Source organism: Myripristis murdjan, chromosome 3 (genome assembly GCF_902150065.1).
Source record: "Myripristis murdjan chromosome 3, fMyrMur1.1, whole genome shotgun sequence".
Classification (NCBI taxonomy): domain Eukaryota; kingdom Metazoa; phylum Chordata; class Actinopteri; order Holocentriformes; family Holocentridae; genus Myripristis; species Myripristis murdjan.
Genome location: NC_043982.1, coordinates 24,966,666 through 24,984,017, shown reverse-complemented (window position 1 = coordinate 24,984,017; position 17,352 = coordinate 24,966,666). Strand labels below are relative to the sequence as shown.

Here is a 17,352-nt window from a genome sequence, read left to right as displayed (position 1 = left end):
TAGGGGGCTGGCAATGAAGGGTAAATTAAGTGTTGAATCACAAATTACAAATGCCTGTGAATATGATTTATTGCAACTGTAAAAGTGAAAATCCCTACCAAATCCCTTCCTAGGAATTCCAATGTAAATGAAACCAGACCTTATATAAATATAATCATCTGGGTGATGCGGAATCATAAATATGGAAATAAAGTCTGCTTTTCTGCTTTGTGGGAAAGCCCTCAAATTTTCCTTCTATGCCTGACTCTCCTGTTGGTTCGAATTAAAAATCTATAAAATCCCATTTGGCTGATGTTAGGACCCCATATGATCATAAACATGGTTAATTTTACATTGGACAGGGCTTCCTCCATGGTGGTAAGCTCATAACTGAGAAATGTAACCCTGAAGTGCTTCTGACACCTACCTGGCCGACATGTTGTTTTCAGGCAGGAGAGGAATTTCGAGAACTTTGGTGCTGGAGATGATGATTTCTTGGCTGGCCGTGGCCACCGTTTTCCCAGTGATCCGGTGCACCTGGTAGAACGCGTGCGGCCTCAAGTAACGGTCGTCTGCAGTTCCAATGAACATCTGTAGGTTGACAGGCTTCTCACTGTAGCCAATGAGCTGAGACAAGACAGAGAGAGGGAGCAAAAAAGGGAGAAGGAAAGAGAAAAACAGAATAAAAACAGATGTGAGCGCACAGGGTCCAGATGAAAGGTGTGAACCAACGAATACTCTCTACATTTCCACTGCTTTCAGAAGGCCACCTTTTTTGGAGGGAACCTAAATGTCAGGCTGAGGGTGTTGGGATATTTCTGGCAGGGCCACTGGAGATTCATCTGGCACTTTGGCCTCCAACCAGTTCAACACTGATGTTCTCCACTAATAGTCTTATCATTTTTTCCCCTTGCACAAATTCCTTTTAACAGGAGCCTACACGAAGTTCTATTGCCTCAAAAACCCTAAAAGCGGACCAGAACCTCAGACCCTGGCCTGGTTCGTCTGAGTCCAGTAAGATCTGCTGCAGCTGGTGAAGGTCTAACGATTTTGCACCAAAACTGAAATCCTCCAAATTGTACAACTGTGGTGAATCATGTTTTTTTTCCCTATAGTGTGTGTGTGTGTTTGTGTGTGTATGTGTGTGTGTGTATATATATATATATATATATATATATATATATATAGCTGGTGTACCAGGACTTCACAAAAAGAGAAGAAAAAATGGATGAATGAGTGCTTACATGGAACTGACATGATCTTCAACTCAGTCTGTGAGGTGTCACACAGTGTACTTAAAAGTGGACTAAGTTTTGTTTAAAAAACAAAAACAAAAAACAAATTTTAAAAAAACTGCCAGTAAAAAATGTTAACAGCCCCTTCATATCCAGCTGTGGCATGCATGCCAGCCTAGCTGGCATAGGCCACCTAGCACCACCACTAGTCCCTTGGTGCTGGCACCCTGGCTCCTTGTCAGACAGGTGAAAGGCTTTCTAAAGGAGAAGTGGTGAGTGTCAGGAGGGGAGGAAGGGAGATGGAAAGGAGGGCAGAACCTTTCCTCCTCAGAGGGACAGAACAAACATACAGGCCACACAATCCCACCACTGTTGGAATGTTGTGCTTGGCAGACTACGTGACGGCAGGATGGCACTCCCACACATGCACACACACTCCCACCATACCGCCTTCGCAAAACATACCTACAGCTTGGATGGAGGGCAGCCCATTGAGGGTAACAGAAAAGAACAAGGCCATTCATTGCTGTTTCACCCCAGGACTTGCCAAGCCTCAACCCTGCCACAGCTGGCTACTGACCCTTTCCTCCCTTTGGGTTTGCGTCACACACTACTGTGTCAGTGTTTGATACATAAGTGTGGTGGGTTGAATGAGAGAAAGTGGGTGTAGTTTGAGATTTGTCAAGTGCTGTTCCAAAACCAGCTAAAGTAAAAAGGCTTAAATTGGTCCTAATTAGACCCTGGAAATACCTCTACCTGAGAGAAACAGTGAGCAAGCACTACCATGTTTGGTTTCAAAATACCAACTTTTTCTGAAACCAATTATTAGACTTGCAGGTTTGTATTGCAGCAGTGTTATTAAGAATGCCTTATTTTCCAACTCTGATTAAAAAGTGGACTCATGTGGCATCAGTGAGTGTTCATGAGAACTATTGCCAATGGATTTACTGGTAGGCTGTGCTCATTTCTACATCTCCCTCTCTTTCTCTCTCTCTCCCGCTGTTGCCGAGACGGTACCCTGTGGAGTAAGAAGTGGCAGTATAGGGGGCAGCTAAGTCAAACAGAGCAGTGGAAAAATTGAAATGTGCTGTGTTTACAGGGGTCTAGGTGAGCCTCCAGAGGCAGATACTACATGCAGGCAGGCAGAGCGATAAAGTTGAAATCTCCTCCATAGAGCCTCAGTGTTCTACACTGAACCAAAACCTTGCATCTACAAAAGGTTGAGGTTTTGAACTCAAAAAGGTCCCAGTGCTTCACAAGTTCCTCCCAAAAGAATGGTCAATAAGAGCTCTTTTCCAGGGAACAGATGTAATTCTAGCCAATAAACAAAGATTTGTTTATTGCTACTGTTTATCCATGAAAACAAAAGAGATGCAAAAATGCAATAATTGTTGAATTAACAAATCAAGACCCCACATCAAGAGTGTTTATAATGTATTAGTTACAGGGGTGTAAGAAGAGTCGTGATGCACAAAATTGGTTTGCAACTGGAGAGGACCATGATGCCTTGTTTACATTTTACACCCTCCACCCCTCCCTGCAGAAAACACACACACATGGACACCTCTGACCAGTGAGACCAGCCCTTTTGTTTCTCCAGGGTGATTAGGGGTAGAGAGGTCAAGGGCTGTAAGGGGATCTGGGTTGAGAGGTGCATGCCCCGGCTCGCTAAGCTGCTACATCTTGAGTGAGCTGAGGGAAAAATCAAATAGCCCATGGACCTGCCTGGTTAATACAGGTCAATATTTCCACACAATTTTAATTCATCTGCATGCTGGGTTCAGCAGTGTGTGAAGGTCTCAGCAAAGAGTTAATTATATTAAGTACTTTTCAATGGCAGAACAAAATTTAAGAGTAATTTTGCCAAATAATTTTCACACTTTCTATGAACTTAGGTATTATACTTACAACCTCATAACAAGGCCAAACATCTCAACTGACTGCTGTTCTGATTTTTAAAATTGAAATATCTCAGCTTTCCATGACTTGTGATCAACGCTTTTTCTCCACAAACCACCGCTGTCAAAAAGACATCACAGTTATAATCATATTTATTCCTTAAATTTACAGCTTGTTCACACTATCTTAGAAAAAAAATATACAATATATAATATACAAAGTACATTGGTGTTTCTGGTGTTTCTGGTGTTACAGGTTAAATTGTATTAAGGGATATTTTTTAATGTCTGGCAGAACAAAATAAATTCTATATTTGCAAAGGTTTGGCAGGATTATGGATAAATAACAATAAATCAGCAATTATTTTACTAAATTTTTAGATTGCAGGTTTTCTAAACTCAATTTCAGGCTTTCATTTATGTCTCCCTGCTCACTGGAATTTCAAGGAATTCTATGTATTTTCAAAAAATAAGCTTGCCCCCTAAAGTATGTTATTTCAACTAGGGCTGCAACAATTAGTCATTATAACCAACAAAATTCAGACTGTATCCTTGAAAAATGTGGCATTGATGCAATGTGCAAAAGATGTTCTAGGTGGCAGCACTGCTTGAAATACCCACCTGATCAACATGCAACAATGAGGCGAAAAAGACCTTCCCCAAATACAACCATACTGACCATCATGTAAAAATGAAGACTGTTAATTTTAAAAGAAAATCCAGGAGTATTTTAAATGTAAAGCTAACAATGCAATCAAGTTAAACCACTGCTAGACAGGATTGACTGTCGCAGTAGCATTACAACAATATTCACAACAGAAGTATCCTGGAGCTCCATCTAAACCAGACAAGAGTTGGTGAGCATTTATGCTAATATTAATTGGCAGTAGATCTGATGATGTGCTGACAGCTCGGGCTAGTGATGATTAGTTAACAACCAACCTGAAAGGATGATCATGGCTGAGAGCTTTGGTCTCCACATAAAACTTGGCTATATATGTATTAGCTCTGATTCTATTTGCCATCAAATATCTTAGAGAACATTATTTTCTAATTCTGGACTGAAGAAAATCACTCTAATTTTGAGTGATTTTGAGTAACACAATATTTTTCTACCATAATTTAAAATACTTTTCCCCTCAGAGGAGGGAAGTGTTTCCCTCCTTTCTGACTAATAAAACACAAAGGTATATGGATGAAATTAAGTCTTGACATACAGTGTCTTCCACCTGCTTCTGAGGACCTGGTCAGACCGTGTGATTTGTTTGTGTATGGGTATATATCTATATATATCCATTATATGCAAATACTTACTACATCACTGCTGTTTATTTCCATTCCCCTGCCCACGCTCAAAACAATACAGATGGCTTCCACCACAGACCATGTTTCACACAGTCCTACTTTGTTTTTGTGGACTTTTATGCACTTTGCAGTATCTTTTGTTGCAGAAATGAATACATACACGCTACATACAGTTCACGCTACAAATTTGTCCCAGGTGACCAAAGCGTCTTCAAAACATTTGGGTGTGTTCAGACCCGTATTTATCACCCAGGATGGATGGTGATGCCATGTCTGATCAGCCCCTAAGACACAAGCTCAATGAGGCTTTGAATTTTGAAAACCTTGATATTTTTTTCTTTCGTTACAACTAATAAAACTAAGAAAAACAAAAACTAGGTTAGCCAATAAATCTATATGATCATCACCATATTAATCCTTTAAGTTAAGGATGCCAAAAAAACAGTGACAAGGGAGACAAACAGCAGTAGGACACTGGCTACGCGAGATTTATAGAACTCAATTGGTGAACAGGAGCCTATCAAGTTAAGCATTAATGAGCTAAACTAAAAGCTCTTAAGGCTAAGTACTCTGTCATCTCCAGCAGTAGATCATGGTGCAGGGCAGTTCATCTGAGGAAACAACACATGGTGAGGTGAGGGGCATTAGTACTACAGTTTGTGTCATGGTCTAATCTTGTATGTGTGTGCGAGTGTGTGAATATGTGTAAGCAGGAGGGCCTAAAAGAAAGCGTGCCTGTGTGTGTGTGAGTCAAAATAAATTACTGTCGAGGGCTGCACAATTAATGGAAATCATATCAAAGCCATGCAATATCCAAGTGCAATATCCAAATCACAGCAGCTGCAATATTTTGACAAAGGTTAAATGTGACAGTATATCATGATAAAAGAAGTATTCTGGAGCTATAGAGATGCCCTGGCCTACAAATCATACTCTCCAGACATAAAAAAGATGGTTTGGTACAGATCTCAGCAAAAAATCAGTAGTCCAGTCATCCTGACTGGACTAGTTTTGTTCAGTTAAAATGACAGTTATGATGTAAAAAAAAAACAAAAACAAGACCACTCCCACTAAAATATGATTAGCACCATCACAATATGTAAATGTCAAAATAATCACAATGATTTTTTTTTTTTTTTTTTTTTTTTACCATATCATCCAGCCCTGTTACTGATGGAATCAATCATTTACACTCTCTCTCTGTCTGTCTCTCTCTCTCTGTCTCTCTCTCTCTGTCTCTCTGTTCTGTGTGTGTGTGTGTGTGTGTGTGTGTGTGTGTCCTGGGACGTAAAGCTTGCTGCTGGCCCTGCAGTGCAGGAGACAGTATGACTTCTCTGTGACCCTGACTAAGAGGCTTAGGGGACAATGTTGCGTGGAAGGTCACTTCCTTCTCACACAAACAGAAACACACTCACATACACACACACACACACACATACACAGATATGATGGCAGAGTGCACTGCCCTCTAACCATGCCCCTTGTCAACCTACCCACTCTCCAAAGTATGTGGCACATGAAATGTACTGGGAAGGAAGTTCCTCCCAGGATCAGCATGAGGCCTCTATAATAACCCATAAATGGCCACATGAAAGTGTAAATCTCAGTAGTAACAAGCTAACAAGCTAGGTAATTATCCACCACAGTCTAAATGGATCCATAGCTATAAATGACACCATTATTCTGGATTCAAAGTACTGTAGAGTCACAGGGCTCGACACTATGCGGGTTGTGTTGCTTGCTTTATGGTCATGTCTGTGTGCTGTGGAAGTGTGCACAGACAGGCCAGGTTTGTGTGTGTATGTGTGTGTGTGTCCATAAATCAGGGCATGTGTGGAGCTGGCAATGTTTATTCACAGCAGCATGTGTGTTCCAGACAGCATAAAATGAGTTAACAGTGTCTGGGGGAATGTATGTATAAGAGAGGACAGACAGAGGTGAAAAATTGAAATGCTTTATGGATGTAATCAGGATACCACAAAAGGGCAAACAAAGACAGGGATCAAAATGTTTTTTTTTGTTTGTTTGTTTGTTTGTTTTTTAAATGGACTCTCTTTTAGTACTGTAAAAATGAATGGAAACCATGACCCTATCATACTGTTTCCGTGTTTTTCCTGCTTTATGTGACAATAAATATAAGAGAGCTGCAGGACAGATAGGACATGGTGGTATTATATGAAGCATAGATATGCAGCTAACCCTAACCAGGATATGAACCCATGGCATGAGTCTTGGGAGTCTTGGCCCACTGAGTGACCAGGAAATCCCAGATCTCAACAGGTATAATGGATTACTTTGTTTGTTTTTTTTGTCATTTATTTTACTGTGCTTCAGCACTAGTGAACACTGCAAAATATCACCAGAAAATGCTGGATCTCTCTCTCTCTCTCTCTCTCTCTCTCTGTCTCTCCCTCTCTCTCTCTACTTTTCTGTCTCTGCACATGACAGATTTGGTGCAGAGCCACAGTGTTGACAAACACGCTCAGCAGGCCAGGAGTTCTCTCCAAATCAAATAATCAACCAGGAAAACCTGATTAGAGGGGCAGAAAGAAAGGCCCCACTTCAGCAGTCCCAGTGAATCAACACCGGTCAAACCGAAACACAACACAGAGCAGGGTTAATTTAGTCACACTGCGACATTTACAGCTGCTTCCAAGAACATAATTGTTTTCTTTGTGGTTTTGGCATTTTTTAACTTTGCTACTGAGCAACAGTAGGCCTCACAAATTTAAGAATAGCTTTTAAAACTGTGTAACAAACTGTAAAACAATACCATGAGATCTTCAAATAAGTTAAGTACACTTATTTGCATCCTTAAGTGAGAAAATGGGTCAAACACTGACTGTAAACAGTGGGACATGTAAACAAGTACACATGCACAGTACTACTGTCCTGACTGAAGAGGCTCCTCCACAGTGAAATGCACACAACACACACAACCCCGGCTTGTTGCACATTCCTGAGTCACCCCGCCACCACCTCCTAAATCTATGCTTAAGTGTGAAATACCACAGGAGGGTGGTCTCTACACTTTTAACTCCATGCCTTTCTCCCCACCCAGAGTGCAGTGGGCCCAGCTGGTCAGCCATCAAGTTACTAAGGCCTGATAGAGATCAGTTCTTATATTAAACCATGCTGACATTAACACCAGTCACATGTCCCCAGGCCTGTGCTTGTTGAAGCCTGTAACTTGCTTAGGGCTGCCTCTGCTGCTGCTGCTTCTGACTGTGGATCGGGTTAAGGATGAACTTGCTTCCCTAAAATAAAACCGCTGGATACTGTTTCATATTCAGCTCCAGCTAAATAAAGCTCACACTTATTTTTGGCCTTCATCTGTTCCACTGATTCAGTATTAAGGCTAGCTAGTTGGGGGGGATAAAGTTCCCCCTCGCTTCATACACGTACCATGACACACATTAGGAGTAACAGCCCCACAGACAACTGCTAACTTTGTGTTGAAAGCACAAAAGGTTTGGAGACAAGTGTTGAAGGCTTGGATGGGTGGGGAGAGTTTTGATGATGGGAAAACTCAAGATGGGCAGGGCTAAGAGGAGAGAACCTCATCCATGTCCTGCAGGGCCTCACATATTTCATCTTATCTCAAGTATTAAATGTCCTTTTTTCTTCATCTGTCCTTTATGTCCTCCTCTCCTTTTGACCTCTTTCCCATGCACCTTTGCTCCCTTATGTCTTACCGGCTCACTCCACTCTCTTAACCTCACCTATTCTTTTCTTGAATTCCCTTCGTCCTCTCTTCCTTCATCTCGCTCTTCCTGTTTTACTCTCCTTTGCTCCTCTCTTTTCTTCTTCTCTCCTCTCTTCTTCTGTCCTCTCCTCTCACCTCCTGCAGCCCCGGCCCTCTGTCGTAACATGACACTTTCTCACAGCAACGTCTGACTCTGCCAAGTTGTTTGCCTGTGTTGCTCCAAGGTTGCCATGGTGAGGCTCAATGTGTGTAGCCAGAGTGTGTGTGTGTGTATGGGGGAGAGTCTACATACACTTTCGTTGGTGTAAACTACAGCCCTGAAGCATGTGTTTGTGAGTGTGTTTTGTGTATTAGAATGTGTGGATTTAAGGACAATAGCTTTGGTGTATACTGTGGGCCTTGGATAGGTGTCTAGTGTGTGTGTGTGTGTGTGTGTGTGTGTGTGTGTACAGTAGTTTTTGAACAGTGTGTGCAACAGATGTAGAAACAGAAGCAATGGTGGTCAAGGTCACGGGTGTGCCTGGCCCATTTTATTTGGCAACAGTTTTCCAACTGAGGCATCAGAACCTGGGATCTACGGACACACACACACACACACACACACACACACATACACACACACACACACACACACAAACAACACTGCTCACATTGGCCTGCTGTTTGCCCAGCACACTAGGGAGGGCACAGAGAGCCAGGGGGCTCGTCGACTGTTTGTTTAAACAAGGTCAATACACACAGACACACACCACACACATGCATACAAGCATAGACACACACACACACACACACACACACACACACACACACACACACAAATGGTGGAGCGTTTACTGTATACTGTAAGAGGGCTGTATATGGCCTTGCTACACTGGCTCAGGCTCTATCCTCCCCCACTTGCTCTCTTTCTCTTTTTTCTCCCCCTCTCAGAGACTGTTGTCTCGCTGTGCACTAAGCCTGATTACATCAAATGAGAGCCAAGCTTCCAACATGTTTACATCAAATACAGCCCTGGGGCAGGGCAACACAAGCTCCAGTCAGTTCACACAGTGCAAACCGCATGGCTGTGCTCTGTTTGCGTGTTTGAAAAACTTACAAGAGGCAGCCGTACTCTCGAAACCTGAATGCAACATAATTTTTATTATTCGGGTATCTGAACCAGGGTTACCATACAGCAACCTTGATGAAGACTGCTCCCTGAATAACACTAAATATTACTGAATAATAATAATAATTATTATTATTATTTTTATTTGTGGTTGGAGTTATGGGTGTGTGACTGCCCTTTCTGCCTTTTGTAAGTTTATGATGTCTCCACCTGCCAGCTGTTACAATCCCAAACTTTTTTTTTTCTTGTTTGTGTGTTCCTCATAAAAAACAAAGCAGAGGCTCACTACGACAACAACATAGCAGCCACAGCCATACCTGGTGAAAAGAAAAAGTGGGAAAGAGTGGCTGCATGGCAAATGGTGTGGGAGGACATAGAGAGTAAAGAGTGGGAGGGCCAGGCAGAGAGAGAGAGAGAGAGAGAGGAGAGAGAGAGAGAGGAGAGAGAGAGAGAGAGAGAGAGAGAGAGAGAGAGTGGGGTAGAGAGAGAGGGAGAGAGAGGGAGAGCGAGAGAAAGGTCATGATCATGTATTCAGGCACTGGGGTCAAAATCATTTGATGCATTTAAGCAAGTCGAAATATAATGTTCTCTTGGATAGCTTCTGCCATCTTCTCTTTCAACTCACTGCTACAGGACGCTGCAGCTTCTTTTAGATTTATTAACTGCAGAAACAGGTCTTAAAACGGCCACAATATTGTTTCCAGCTATCTATTTTCAGTCTTGTTTTGTATTAAAGCTACAGTGCTATGATGTGTTTGTGTGCATATGTGTGTTTCCTCACTGTGTGCTAGTCTTTCTGCGTCGTGTCTGCCTGCCTGTTCCATAACCCAGCAGGTAATACCACAGGGGCTCCTTACATTTGTGTGGGTGCAAGCAGCACTCAATTAAGCTGGTTAAATACGCACAAGGATACCTCAGCCAGCCAGAGAGGCTTTGGACTTAGATGTCTCCTAGCAACAGGTGTACCAATTATGGTCTGAATCTAGCCGCAGAGGAACAGCTAAACCAGCCAGTCAGCCAGGCACAGATATAACCATCATGTGCTTTACTACTACTATTTTACAAAGGTCAGGTGGTCAGCACTATTTGAAGTCGTTGAGGTTCATTCGGTTCATCTTTTTAAACAATGTTAAAGTGGCCCACGCACTTGCAGGTTAAGATCAATCCTATACTGCTTGTGCTCAAGCATGCAGAATGTAGGTTGGGATGTATTCTATTTAGTGGATGCCTTACAGTATTACACACAAAAACATGTTTTACAGCACAAAAGTATAGATGGCAGAAACTCCACTTCTTACTGTGCTGCTTATAACAATGGGTCACTGCTGCACTTTTTTCATGTTGGTAAAGTGTTTCATTTGTTTCCTTTTCCTCTCTTTTCAACCAGCAGAAGTGCAAAGGATTACCTTGCAACTGGTGGATGGAGAGAGGTATAGATGGCATTCCAAGTTGCCAATCCAGTTCTACTTTACAAGTGAAAAATTGGTTGTAGCGAGCATATCATTAGCCCGGAGTAGCTATATTTGCTCAGGAATAAGCAACATTCCTCACAGAAGCCAGTGCTGTGAATCACCTCTGTTCAAACAATTCAATGTAAACACTGTCACGCTGTTTGTCTTTTGTTTGTCTGGCTACTGTACGTACGGTCAGGAGGGGAGCTGACAGTTATGACCATTGCCAGCCAACGCTTTATGGTTCTCCTGTCTTTCTTTAGATCCCTGACTTGGACATACTTTTCAACATATAAAATTTGATCTCATGCAAAGCATTGTCCGGTACCATGGCTGCAGATATTATGGGGGTGGGAATCACTGGGTAACGATAATATCACAACATTTTACCCACAATAACAATGGTATCACGATACAGGTAATTCTGTGATATATGATATATTGTAAGATAATCAGCTATGATACATCACAGTATATGTAACTGAAGAAAAATACCCTGGAAAAGGCAAAATAATTTTCCAATAAGCAGGAATCAATCATGTTTTTCAGTGTTTTAATATGCACAGGGATGACGTAATGTGAACATGACAGAACAGCTCCAGTTAAGACACCTCTGTCACACTGAGACCAGCACTGCCTTGCTTTATATGTGACCATAATAAATATTGCATCAGAAAATTGAAGACTGACTCCGGTCTGTACTTGGGTTTTCAACAAAAGAATCGGGAGCTAACAATGGGAACAAATAAATCTCACAGGAACTCAAATGTGCATCTGTGCAAATGAAGTTCAACATTGAAATACTGATACTTGGCACATGTGTATTGATAATGTATCACACGGGGAAGTATCACAATATACTGCATTAGCGATTTATTGTCCCACAACTAATATATTATTAGTACTGATAGCCCTGAACTCCTTGCAGTTTCAATGTCATCTTCTACTCCTTGAACAAGACCAAGGGATATTTTTAATGCTACATCAATGTGACATAAAATTCCAGGCACATTTGATGAGCAAGGTTCTTTAACGCAGCATTCTTTATTGCTTGCAATGATATTTAGAAAGTAGAAGAGCAAACACATTTAACCATCTATGTTCACAACTTTTTGGAAGGGAGTATGATACAGTAATAATCTTATCAAACTGGAACTTACTGATGTTATAAGTAACATTCATAAGACATTTAAGACTAAGGTTCTACAATAGGTTCTTCGCTTATATGATTCCCTTGCTTCAAATTTTCCGTGGCTACAGTTTCCCACACTGCTTAAGAGCCACTGCATCCTGTGTCTGGGGTCAAACATCCCAGGTTGGAAATCACTGACCTGAAACCTCTCTACAATTGAGCCATTAGATTCTACACAGTTAACTTGAAAAAGAAACACAACCACTCTCAGGAGAGGACAGTTATCCTAAATCTAAACGGGAACCACCAGTTTAGAAGCACTAGTAGGATACATATTCTAGCTAGACATTCATGCTCTTTTCCATTAGGTTTCATGGCAAGTTAGAGCATTTCCTTGTCATAGAAAAGGAAACTTTAACAGCTCCTTCCAAAAATCAAACCCAAGTCAATGCATCACTCTGCCGAATAATGACCTTCTAACTTTTATACTGTAGAGTTAGCCATGCGCCAAGTAGCACATCCAGGACTGTGTTCTTCAAATGAAAAAAAAGAAGAAAAAAAAAAAAAACGCTTGCCTGCTTTGATCCTTGACTGTCAACAATTGTTTTGCCGATGTTTACAGAAACTTGGCCAAGACTAGCCTGGCACGTGAAATCAAAATGAAAGCCCTACGAGAGATGTTCCCCCTGCTGACGTCTACTATACTGTATGTGGACTAGAAACAATGTCCATCCTCTACACAAAAATATAAAGCCACTGACATAGACATAGCCTCAGGACCAAGAATCAGTTGAGTGGATTTGGTAGTGATATGGATATGAGAGAGAATGTTTGTTTATAGCCATAACTATCATACTGCGTTCCAAGAGCTCCATACCAGCACTACATTGCATTAACACGAATGAAAAATCTAACTGGGAGGATGTACAGTACATACACATAAACCACTACAAAGGCTGCAACTTTGCAAGTTGTTCAGTTTTCACAGGAGTTTGCACTTCTGGCTGCCTTCTAGTCATACAGGTTGTTATAGCTGTATTGTTGATTTCAATTTGTGTAATGCTCAGCCCTCTTATTTATTTATTTATTTAAATCTAATTTATTCTTTTGCCACTAGGAAGATATTTGTATAAATTTTAGTGCATGTAAGGGGACATGTCTGCATGGTACTGCTCTTGGCTAGCAGAATCACCCATTGCTCCATGCTTTTTTGACCATGTAAGGTAATATGGGCTGGCTTTTTCCTGATGGTGTGAGCCTCACTCTGACCCCACCTGCTCCAACCTTTTACTCTGCTGTGAGAACTGTGGCTGCAAAAAAAAAAAAAAAAAAAAAAAAAAAAAAAAAAAAAAATGTTGATGCCCAAAGCCCACTTCCACACACACCAGATATATTCAGGATATATATTGGATAATACAAACACTCCTTGTCCAAGTGACAGAATAAAATATTACCTGTTAGACAGGAGTGCAATAAACATACAACAGAGAGGAAAAAAAGTAGTAGTAGTAAGTAGTAACTCTCACCCTCTGAACATACACACACAACTAAATAACACAGACATCTCTAACTCCTCTAAGGTCTTTTGCACATGTAAACCATACCAGCCCCACACCTCCCTTCCCAGTGTTGTCAGTGTTGCTCTTGTTTTTCTGTTGACATAGCAGCTCTGTAGTGCCTCGATCTGGGCAACAGCGCAGCCACAAAAGGAAGTCACCACCATGTCCAGATGGCAGCTATGGCGTCATCTGGTGACATCACACCCCCAGAGTCAAGACCCTAGGAGGACAGGAGGTCCCGCAGAGAGCAGAGGACTTAGAAATAGAAAGTGTAGAGAGGGCACATGCTAGAGTATTGTGGTCATTTAAATTAGAATTTTAATGCTGTCATTGAAATGAACCTTGCTTGTTATGCAGACAGTGCGTGATAAAACACAAAGCTCATCACAATGACCATGTGGTTGTTATCTCCAATGATACCTTTGTCATCGTAACAAATCCTCTTTCTAAAACCTCCTGCGCTGCACTAGTGTTTGCTCATGGCAATAAGAAAACCTTTACTGGCCCATGCATGCTTAAGAGTAGCAGCCAAAACTTAGTAAATTGGTGATAATTTGGTGAGAATATGGTGAGTTAGATAACAAATGACCATTCTACGTGTTCTAGTTCTGCAGCAGCGACGCTACAGTCACACAGTCTGGGACAAGTGTCATTGTGCCGCTAGGGAAGGGCTCACTACACACCTATAGTACACCAGGGAGACATGATACATGCAAGCCAGTTAACAGTGTCAAGTGCTCTGACCCTCTGATCAACGCACTGGTTCAAAATAGCAGCTAAATGGGCTTCAGATACTTGGTATTACAATTTGATTTGTCTTATCTTGCAAGTGGTATGTCCATACTAGAGGCTATTTAAAGAATACTTCAGGTTTTAAGAAGCCTAAATGACTCACCACAGGGTTAGAATCTTTTCAGTGCAGGCAGAACCATGTTTACCTATATTTACCTGTAAGGATCTTCAAATACCGGTTAATTATTAACAATGCTAGCGGTCTAGGGGGCTCTCGGTGACGCTAAAAATCATGTCACATCTGTGAAAAATCATATTTAAGCTTGCTTTGTCATTCATCTTCCCCACCCTGTACACCTACATGTTTTCAGGTTTGTGGGTGATTGAAGCCTATCCCAGTATATAATAGGCTGAAGGAACACAGACAACCTTGACAGGCCGCCATTACATTAGAGGGCTGAAAGAGGTAAACACACACACACACACATTCATACCTTTGAACAATTTAGACAGTCCAATTAACTTGCATGTCTTTGGAATGTGAGAGGAAACTAGAACACCAGGAGAGAACACCCACCCCCACCCCCACCCCCACCCCCTCCACCCAAAAAAAAAAAAAAAAAAAAAAAAAAAAAAAAAAATTATAGCTGTACAAAGAAAGGGCTGGAGCAAGAAATCAAACCCAGTAAGCCACCATGGTGGCTAGACCAAGGTCAATTATCTGAAAACTTACTGAAATATTTCTGCTGAAGTCTGATGATTACTCATTAGTTGCTGTAAAAAGTGACACACTTTTCTTCCATTTGTGTGACTAAAAAAAGTTCTGAGCTGAAATGTCAGTTGTCTATAAATGTCTCACAAGAGAGGCATGACATGAATTATGAAACATCATAAGCACTTGACAAGCGTATTTAATGTGTATGCACATGAGAAAATTGAATGCAATACAATAAATTATGAATCATTTCTGAGTGATTAGACTTTTAAAAAGCCACCTATACCAAAATGTACCCAAATAATGTAACAGACTTCAGTTATTAACTTTATAAAACCTCCATACTGTTGACATTTTTATCAAATTTCAATGCTGAGTGTTTTTCATGCTTTGTGGTTTTAGTTAACTGGGTGTGACAGTGCAACAAGCTGTTTACATTTTGTGTTAGCAAGAGCCTGTCACATCCTATTAGCTTGCTAACATCGCACAGTTGACATATTTTTCTTTTCTCAGCAACCCAACAACTTATCAGAAAACTGACTGCAGCACTGGAATCAGCATGAATTATACATTAGTTAGTGTTTTGTCAGTCACTCGGTGGCATAATGTAGTGATTTTGACAACTCTAGCATCAGTTTGTGTATTAGAGCATTTTTACGAGATTGAGTATGTGTACATAAGTAGTGTCAGCACCCAACATCGGTAATAGTGCATAAAAATGTATACATTGCTTTTGCAGTTGTTGTTTTGTCTTGTTTCATTTCCATGTTAGTAAAGATATAATGTAATATCCAGCATCTTGATGAGCGTGCTCTTTTGGTAACTCTTTATTTAGCACAACACACACACACACACACACACACACACACACACACACACACAATAATACAAAGCACTAGGTGTGTTAGGTTTTGTAGTAAATGTGTTGCTGTATAAACAATAATGGCATCACAGGGTGAAGCAGTGACCTTTCTGTGTGGTACTTTCTACATGGCGCATCAAAGTGAGGCTCAGCAGACCAACAATACAGGGGAGGGTGTTTAGTAAACGAAGGCACTGCCTGTCAGACCTGCCAGACAGGTGCTGATATCATCTATCCTCACATGATGCAAGCCAACTGCTAATTTTATGTTGCATGTCAGTGTTTTTCAATATCTAGATCAGGACCCAAAGATGGGCCGTGTCAAGATTGAAATATGCACCAAAAGTATTCCTGAGCAACATAATGCCGTGTCATATCTACTTAATGTCATTATCTTCGCCAGGCGGAAGCATGGAGGGGATCATGGGTTTATTCCTGTGTGTCTGATCGTGTGTGCATATATCTGTCTGCAACTAATTTCAGCTAGTACTGAGGCTATCAGCCTAATAGTTTTTTGTGCACAGTTAAGAATGTATGATCAAGGAACTCTTGTGGTTGCGGTGATTCAAAACCTGTTTTACACTGCAATAGAGCGCGAACCCCTAACCTCAGCTGTTTTTTTCCAATCGGACCAGAGAGCCAGTGTTCCAACTTAGGCAGAAAACCACCCCTTTTTTGGCCTATCAGGAAAAGGAAGGGAAGGGAAAATACGGAGGCACTGCCTGCGTATCTCCCCTCTCCGGTGCTTGCACTTCAGCGAAAACCCTGCTGAGGAGTTAGCACTTAACTGCAGTATAATACAGGTTTTTGAATCACTGAAACCATGAGCGGTCCCTGATAATAGAGTCTATGCAAAAAAAAATAAATAAATATTAGGCTGATAGGCCCAATAGTAAGAGAGATTAGCTGCAGACAGTTACACACGGACAAATATTGTTGGCTTTTTCACTTTGAAATTGACATTTTACATCACTGATATTTTGGAATTGTTCCTGTCCAGATTTGCACAGATTTGTCGCTAAAGCACACATATTTTTCCCGAAGATGGAATTTTGCAAAAAAGGGGACATTTATTTTGAAAATCATAATTTCTTCCTTCCTCAATGCTAGCTTTCAAACCTCCACTGAATATTACATGCTGAATGTTGTAGGTTACATCATTAAGGACGGTCAAAACCACTCCTAAATTCTAGTCTCCTGGAATAAGCTACTCATGAGTTACAGCTTACTACCTCTGCCACAACAACAACAACAGTCAAACATCTTAAGCTCTCTACTCACTGGCTGCTACCAAATGTGATGGACTAATCCTATAGCCAAACAGTTCCCTCTGGGTGTAAGGAATGAGGGCAAATGTGGCCAGTGCCTGGGTGAAGAAAAAAAAAGACAGCTAAATTATGCATCGTCACACATGGCAGCATAGAATCTTGGTCTGACTGCAGTTGAAATGGTTAATTATTGGCCTGGAGGGAGTATAGAGCGAGGCTGCATGACTGAATGAATGACGAGATAATAGTCTGCTTCTTAAGGGACACGCAGTGATTTCTTGAAACTCGATATCTGTGATTTGAATGAAAATTAAAAACAAATATTTGAGTGCATAAGCTGGGCAGTTGGTATCAAATAAAGAAAAAAATGCTCTTGATCAAGTGTTCTAAACACTTTGAGCT

General features: G+C 41.1%; 1 protein-coding gene across 1 annotated transcript in view; it reads right to left on the bottom strand.

The window, feature by feature from the left end:
- The window catches only part of nfatc3a (nuclear factor of activated T cells 3a), an 82,762-nt gene that overhangs the window by 30,006 nt on the left and 35,404 nt on the right, over positions 1–17,352 (bottom strand). The window contains exon 4 of the mRNA XM_030077170.1: positions 407–606. Within this exon, the coding sequence (XP_029933030.1) occupies positions 407–606 (200 nt within the window). The remainder of the gene's footprint in view (positions 1–406; positions 607–17,352) is intronic.